Here is an 8967-nt window from a genome sequence, read left to right as displayed (position 1 = left end):
TCGTCTTGTCCACTCCTGCTGCCAAGCAATTCCTTGCCTATCTCTGAAGACTGCTCACTATCCATGCTCTTAATTCTATCTCCGCAGTCTTCAATGCAGTCCAGTGACAACTTGCATGGTGGCCTGTGGTTGATAGAAATTTTCTCTCCTGGAGGAGGCCATTTTAGAGGAAATCGCTGAAGACTTTCCTCACAAATGTCAAAAAGACAGTCCAGAAGAGTAAGATCATTTTGAGGAAGTGGTGAAGGTGATCTGCTAAGCACATCTTCAAATTGAATGGGTTCAGGTGGCGAGGGGGACACGCCTGAATGGCATGATGCAGGGACGACATCGCCCATAGCAGATACTGTTGCAAAGTTGACGATGATGTCATCAGCTTCGAATTCTGGGGACATGAGTTCTTCATTGTACTCCTGTTGTGGAGGAGGAGGTATACAGATTGATGGTGAATAAGGAACCATTAGGAAGTCACCGTCTGTTACATCGTGATGGTCTAAGATCTCGAAGGAGCTACATGGTGAAGAAAGATATCCAGGGGACAGGGAGCTACTATCGCTAGGTGAGGAGCAATAGTCTGCTGGGCTTCTGGCTTCCTGTTGTTGTTCTCTTCCGAGGACATCCTGACAGGGATTACTATCTCCATGCTTCAATACTTCCGTTGCAGGATCATCTGCAGTATCCTGGCCAGGATGTGAATCCAGGTGACATTCAGCCGGCTCTACACTGAATTGATCGAGTTCAGTAATTCCACAATCCCTTAATTCCTGAGTGATAATTTCATCATGTGATGTGTCCCCATCAGCCTGTAATTGAACTGTTATGACCTCTTGACCAAGTTCTGAGCTTCCCACTCTTTCGTTGGGTTCACTTTTTACATCGCCAGGAACGTTTGTATCTATTCTCGCAGAATCTCCTTCCTCGTTCACTTGCATATCACCTGGACTTTGCTCGTGAATAACCTCATCTGGAAAAGGAGCTTCTACATCCAACCCTATGATTTTAATATCAAACAGGTTCATACGATTTGGATTTGGATTTTCTACATCTATTCCAATTAACTTGATCTTGTGACTTTCAAAGGATGTCTGTTCGCCTTCTTGAATGTTCATTTCTTCTGATGAGTTGGCCTTCCTACTCTGTGAATCTGGATGTAGGTCAACACCTATAAGCTTCACGACATGGGGTGATCCCAGATCAGAACTATTGTGGTCGCCTTCCTGCATCTGCTTATCATCAATGAGATCATAGCCAACTCTTTTCTCGACCGGCCACACCATATCTGTGCGTTGGGGCTCAAATTTGCCAGGGGTGTGTGTAGACGTCTCGTCTTTTTGAGAATCTGAGATATTGTGTTTACTTGTGTTTCTTGATAGATTGGTCGGATTTCTTTCAACATCTTTACCATGTCCAGTGATATCACAGTGATCATCACTGATGACAGTCTCCATCAATGTCTCCCTTTTAATATTGGAGTCCGGTGGTGAAATTGATTTGCGATGTTTATCTCTATCTCTGGCTCTATCTTCTAGATGCTCTGGTTGATTGAAACCTTCACAGGGACTTTTCAGAATTTCCGGTCCATTAGAATCTGGCTCTGATTGGTGAAGAAGTTCCCTGTTTCCATTACGATCACCGGGGTAGATATCACTTCAATATCGATTGACCGCTCACTATTTTCGCCCTCGTCATTATCCCCAACTTCATGTATGTCAAATTCAGATGATGTTTCTGCAGAGAATGGCCCATTTTCTCTCCCATGAGCTCCAAAATCACCCATTTCTTCTGTTTTGATATCTGTTGCAGATCGATCACATCCCTCGCTGAATTCTGATTGTGGCATATCCTGTCTGTGGGCCACATCCTCCTTTGCTGAGGAATCGACCACAAACTCACATGCTGCCAAAGAAGCTGATGCGGACGTATCCCCAAAGTCCCCGTGTCCTGTAACGGGTTTGGCGTCGCTGCATCTTGATTGCATACAGACATCCAGTAACTCGGATATCAATTGCTTCACCTCATCAGCCATCCTCCGTCCCCTGGCAATGATCTCAGTCACGGCTTGATCTTGAGAGAAAACATTGCTTCTTTCTGGCGCATCGGCATTCGTACCGGTAACTGACTGCGGAGGTGTCGTTTGGACGTAGAGGGTTGTGTTGTGATCCACAGTATTGTCGACAGCAGAACAATCCTCGAGATCATTACCACTTTTCTGAGGAACATTATCAGATGCAGTACGATTGGAGTCATGGAATTCTACCGAGTATGTTCCTGAGACACATGAAGACGTGTCTCCGTTTACTGAATGGCAAGAGAGAATTGCGTCTTTGACAGTTTCCACACTGATGTTGCTATTGCTGTCGCAGTCTCCGTTGGTTGCAGTTACTTCCTCTTCCTGGAAAAGATTGTCATGACTTCGTTGACAGGAAAAAATGGCACACGAATTTTCCATGGATCGATGAGTGTCACTTATGCTGCCCGTCTCAGTAGTGCCAGACTCATCGTTTAGGTTTTGATTAAAGTTAAGTGTTTCATCTACTGCCTCTTTGAAACTTGTGACCTCTTCACTTTGTAGATCAACGTTTGGCGATGATTCGTTTTCATGGGCAAACCACGTGTCTGCTTCGGCGCTGTCCTCTTTGTTGTGTAGTTGGATTGCAATGTCTGAATGGTGGCGTGGTTCATCCCCCGTCTCGATATCGCTAAGCGTGCAGGACGCATTGGAGCCATAGTGGACATCGGCTTCAATGTCCTGTGTCAAGATGATGTCCGAAGCATCGGAATCTTCGCTGTCACTCGGCTGAGACAGAAGGCAGTCATCGGCTACTATCGTGTAGAATAGGCCAACGAGGTCGCAGGAGTTTGTTTGGGATGAACGGCGATTTGTTTGATTCCTTGCCTCCTGGGGAATGAATGAAAATCAACTTTTGTGTCAAAGTGTATGACTTTGTTCACCATTGACATGGTTGAAGACGTTTTGTCTCGTTATCTCCAGTATTCTAAGATTACATTTTTCTATCATGTCTATGTAACTCGGTTATCCCTGCCCCCTCATTATACTATATTCAATCAAAATAATTAATTTGATCATTCCGGTCATAATGTTTCATTTAACAGACCAAGGAAACTCGACAAAATATCAAATTAGTTAATCATCTTTTTTCGAGCAGGATTTCAATTTTGTGCACTTTGATCAGTGGCATGGTCATGTGGAGGGGAGGGGGGGGGCGGGTCGGGGTTTGTAATTATTGCCCCACGCCCCTTGATCTGTTGATCGCGTTTTCTAAAACCCACCTTCTTTGTTCATACATAAAGCTAAACTCGATCTACCCCGCTGAGATAAAACATGATTAAACTAACTGTCCAAATGTCTTCTTTATTCTATTTTTTACTTATCGATGCATGTCACGGCGCATTGCAATTCATTTTTTTTTTGCTCATGCTATAAAGGCATGTTAACCTAATTCAATTTGTCCCCTTTTCATTTGATAAACTACTCTTCTTGTTGTTCTCTTTTAATATCATACCCTCGAGTATTCTTACAAACGTAATTATTCTCTGAGCATGTTCGTGTTAAAAACAACTCTACGAAGGATTCATTAATCACCTTTATCCAGCAGAATACTAATCATGTTCATTCTAGTCAGTGGCATAGCAGAAGGGGATGATTGCCCCCCCCCCTCACCAATTTCATGATTGAAATTCTAAACTAGTATGTTTTTTTTAGAAGTTCGTATACCTTTGAAATAGAATACTGGCAACAATTTCTTTCTTACCGATGTTGTGTTTTGAGAATTTGGATCTCTTCCCGTAGCGCCTGTTCCGGATGATCTTTTAGAATGAGGGATAAACAAAATGCAAAACAAAAATTTAGATGGGGGCGTTATGAACTTTGCAAAACAATAAAGTATGACATGTTAATTGTCATGGGGGTATGTAGATAGTTATCTACGGCTCTGTCACTGTCCTTACTGGGTCGCCCGAGACAAAAGGCGCACGACGGATTCAAGAACATAGAAGATGTATTGTCAAATGCCCTTCGTGACGACGAATAAACAAAAAGTCTTTGTCAGGTTTGTGGGCCCTTAGTGGATCAAAACTTGACAGCAGGTTTATCCTGGATCTCTGGACAGGCGAGATCATTACGTGCACCAGCTCCGAAACTTAGGGCGAAATTCAGTGCTGCTCAGGTTAACCAATTTTTGACATAGTCCCTCTATCTATAGTCATTTTGACGGGCATTTTAATAGATTTACTGTGTTCCTAAATGTGTCGTGCGTCGCAAAGCGAAAATCCATTACGAGGCTTCACTTTCGCTCTCATTTAATGCTTCCTGCACTAACAATGAGAAAATAGGTTTATAATTATCTACCATGACAAACTGTCTCAAACCATTATAAACAGAGGCATGCAGTCATGGCAGGTGCGGCACAAGGATATTTCGAGGGTGTGGGGGGGAAGAACTAAAGTTGGCATACATTTTCATCAATTGTGGAGTGTTTGGGCCTCTATTGTTTATATTCCCTTTTTTCTCTTTGGGATTTTATATGTATATGTACTGGTAATAAAGGGCCAGTGACAGTGACCTGTGGTAATAATCACTGACTTACATATAGATGACTTTGGGTCTATCCCCCCTACCCCATGAAATGAAAAAAAAATATCAAAAAAAATCACAACCAAATGAAAAAGTATACCATAATTTTATATTTTTAGATGAATCATGTGAAAATCTTTCACAAATCATATCACTTTCAAATGGCCAAAAGAATTATATTCGAGCGCTTTTTTTTCATTCTGCTGATAGTAATAATGATAGTGCACAAGGAACGGATGTTATCATTATCGTCATGACACTTACAGCTCCGTTGAGTCTTGATGATTCCTCCTGCCGGCAACCATGGTAACGTCTGTTTGCAGAAACTCCTCTTCCGAGGTCCATTGTTTCATATACGCAGGTACTGGTCTAAAGATTAAAATTTTGGATTCCCAAAATGAAATGGGCGAAATACACAATTCAACAAAAAAGGAAGTCCCCTCTTAAACAAACATCAATAATTACCGAACCAATGCGAGTTTTTAATATATTTTATACATGAGCGTGTAGGTAATTTTACAAGCTTCTCTATGAGTAAATGTTATGGACGTATTTTACGTCATGCTTCAGTGAGCACCGTCAGAAGGCAAAAATGTCACTTTTCAAAAGTCACAAGCCAAATATCATGACTTTGATACCATTTTATTGGAACTAATTCCACATTCTCATCATGAAAAAAATAGTCAGATGGCTTGTAAAAGGTACTTTCTGAAAGACGATACAACTTTTTTTGGCTAAATTTCACGGTTGAATAAACATAAGTTCAAAGTTGCTATAATTGGATTTTTTAACAAATTTCTATCATTAAAAATGATACAATATGATGACAGTTATTTTGGGGTAGAGTATCTTCAACAATATTCATCGTTTCACGGTTCAATGAACATTTATTGAAAACAAAAAATACGATTTTCAAATGTCATGGGCAAGTATTGTTACATTTTGGTAACTGAAAATGATCTTTTCTCAACTTTTTCTTTATGTTCATGACCAATTAACATGTGGAATGTGATAAGCTCTTTTTTACTTTACTGGAAAAAATGCAATTTGTAACTCTGGATATCTGTCACAAACTTCCTTGCATAGTTCATTTGATTTGATTTTTATGAAAATCCCGGTGTTCAATGCATCAGTGAGCACACAATATTCGAAAGTTATTCAAATTAGAAGAAAGTCCAAGGCCTTGGCCCCACTCTGTGGCTTATCGAGTGGTTATTTTGGTGTGCGCGCCTTTTAGATAGTGTTACTCTGAAGCCATGTGCGAAGTTTCATGAAATAACTGTTGGTAGAAGTAACAAAAAACCGTCCATGAAACAAACCCTCACTTCATATTTGTTAAAATTTTGACTTTCTCTCTCATGGACTTGTGTACATTATGGGTGCATATGTTTAAGGATAAGTAACCCCTTATTCAATATGGAAGAACTTTTTTCAAGGCTGCCTTTGGCAATGTCATTTGGCAGAAATGTTTATCAAACTATGGCAGAATTCAGTGCAAAAATAAAATCGATTTGTTTATTTATGGATGAGTGAGCACGCATCAAAGTGGGAAAATTGGTGTTTTCAATGTCACAGACTCATTTCAAAGGGTAATAAAGTGAATATTGGGGGCAAAGTTGGTTTAAAATGTGACTAATTGCTGTTGTTTTTATCATCCATCATTATTATCACTACACACTTTCCGAACTTCAAACAATTTCATGGTTGAGCGAGCACATTCGAAACACCTCTTTATACTGCATAATTGTTTTCTTTTCCTAACAATTTATCATGATCAGTTTAATTTATGGACAAATCAGCGGTGGATCCAGAATTTTAATGGGGAGGGACCTATAATCGGGGGAGCCACCAACATTTTCAAATTTTAACATGATCTAACAAGTTTTAGAAGATACTATCATATACCTCCATGAGGAAACGTCATAATAAAGGGGCCGCGGAACGGTTTTCAAAGGGGGGGGGCCTGACCATGCAAAAAATCATAATCGTGGTCATTTTTACATGTTTGTACATGCTTTTTGAAAAAAAAGTGCGGCCCCTGCAATACAGTGTGCTCACTCAACCATGAACATACAGTATCAAAATTACGTGTGGGGTGGCTAAATGATTGATAGTAAAATAGCATAACACCATAAAATTCAGCTAAAAACAACTTTTGCCCAAATTTGTATTTGCACAATCTGAGAAACGACTCTTGTGACTTTCAAAAATTGTCATTTTTAATTCAATCTTTATTATTATTATTATTATTTGTTTGGCGTCACCTGTGCCTGGGAGGCGAAAAGCGAACTGAATCACTGTGACCCGCAGGTCTCTTCTCCCGATATAACTGAGGGGGGGGGGGGAATGCAGGTGGACCACTACACCGGGGTTTCCCCCTACTCTTATACGAATAGTGCAATGGGTTCTTAACGTGCAAAGGTTACACATTTACTCATGCATGACTAAACGGATCAATCTCATTTTTTTTCCAAAGGAGTTGCTTAATGAGTGTAGAAAAATACCTACGAAATATCATCTCAAAATAATTCCGTTCAAAAATTACAGCAATTTGATTTAGGCTGTACTTGCTTTTTTGTTGTGTATAACACATTTTATCAATGAAAGAATGAACCAAATTAAAGGTATGGGGATCAAAATGACATGGATAGATCAATTTTTGCAACGATGACATTAGTCCTTTTGTGTATGTAATGAGTAAATGGGGGAAAATTAATCTCACCCCTACGTCTGAGTGACGCAGATGCGACTAATTTGAAACATCTCTTTCGTGAATATATAGTTGTTTGCAACTTGAAATTTCACAGCTTCACATTTTTTAGTCCGATTTCATTAAAATTCTCTTCCTATGGTATTTGCTTTTCTAACTGTATTTAAAAAACCATACGTAATTTGGATTCTGTATTCAGGGGCAATTCCGTAAAATAATAACTTTTTTGGACGTTAGTAGTATAGGTGTACCTATAACGTCATAACTAATCCCTATTGTTCTAAACAATAGAAATATGAATTATGATATGATCCTATTGTTCTAAACAATAACATAAAATATTAATCCTCTTATAGAAATATGAAATCGATAAATATGAAATATGAAGTATGGATCATAGAAATATGAATTATGGAAATATGAAATATGATTATCAGAAACAATAGAATATGAATTATGGAAATATGGATGACGTCAACGAGAACAATGAAATATGGAAATATGAAAATATGGATTATGACTTAAAACAATAGAAATATGAATTATGGAAACATGGAAATATGGATGACGACACAGTGGAGAAAGATAGGAAATATGTAAATATGGATCATGACCTAAAACAATAGAAATATGAATTATGGAAATATGAAAATATGGATGACGACACAGTGGAGAAAGATATGAAATATGGAAATTTGAATGATGGAAATATGAAATATGACATCATAGCCCTACTACAGAACTAACAGAAGAAAAAAGAGAGCAATTCATAGACATTTTCATTAACGAACTTCAACGTTATAATATTGACTGGAAAATAAAAATGCTCAAAGATTTGAAAATTAAAATTACGCCATGAAATTTATTATCGATTCAAATTTACACCTCTTCTCCAGATCCACGTTTAAGACATATATATTATTTTCATTGCAGCCGGTTCAAATCAATAGTACCAATATAGCATAAGAAATGTATACACAGTTTCAAAATGATGTTGGATACACAAGAATATCGTGCATCTGACCAGTCAATTATAACGTTGAAGTTCGTTAATGAAAATGTCTATGAATTGCTCTCTTTTTTCTTCTGTTAGTTCTGTAGTAGGGCTACGTTGAAACAGCAACATCAGGTAGCAGATACCAACCAGGCAACGTCTGTAACTCTGCAGATTTTCTCTGTCCGTCAGCAGGCTATGTGAGATGATGAAGTCCGCTGCTTCTTGCAGGTTGGCTATGTCAATCACCTCCAAACGTTGAAAATCCGACCTGTTTAAAATGACTTCGCATTCTGCTGCAATCTTGTAATAATAAGCATTAGTTGACAGTCTGTTTAATATCGCCAACAAGACCCTTTTTTCTACACAGAGTCTGGACGTCTTCTTACAGCTTCCTCCGGTTGTCTCGCCTGCTCCTTCCGTCCGAATGCCTGGTGTACAATTTGGAGAGTCAACCCCATCCCGTCGATGCGGAGGAGGCTGCGAAGACGGGCTTTCATCGCCGCGACCGTCATCTCTGGAAGGCTGATTTTTAGGTATCCCACAAAACTCAAACAGTTCAGTGCCTCTGGTTTCAGCCACATGATTCGGGCTGTTTGGATGTAGAACAGTTCTATCAGCCCCATGTCCAGCTGACTGGTGGCATTCTCCACTTTCACCCTCTCCTGG

The 8967-nt window shown here is 39.4% G+C and overlaps 1 protein-coding gene across 1 annotated transcript; it reads right to left on the bottom strand.

Annotated features, from left to right (window-relative positions):
* Positions 1 to 1564: 1564 nt before the first annotated feature.
* Positions 1565 to 8723, bottom strand: LOC121431176. The gene is made up of 4 exons (XM_041628686.1): positions 8449 to 8723; positions 4859 to 4963; positions 3774 to 3828; positions 1565 to 2899 (listed from the first exon to the last, which is right to left on the bottom strand). Exons 2-4 carry the CDS (start codon positions 4945 to 4947, stop codon positions 1565 to 1567), a joined length of 1479 nt encoding a protein of 492 aa, XP_041484620.1. The 5' UTR covers positions 4948 to 4963; positions 8449 to 8723.
* Between the last annotated feature and the right edge of the window lie 244 nt (positions 8724 to 8967).

The sequence above is a fragment of the Lytechinus variegatus genome, chromosome 17 (genome assembly GCF_018143015.1).
Source record: "Lytechinus variegatus isolate NC3 chromosome 17, Lvar_3.0, whole genome shotgun sequence".
Taxonomy (NCBI): domain Eukaryota; kingdom Metazoa; phylum Echinodermata; class Echinoidea; order Temnopleuroida; family Toxopneustidae; genus Lytechinus; species Lytechinus variegatus.
This window is presented reverse-complemented; position numbering and strand designations above follow the sequence as displayed.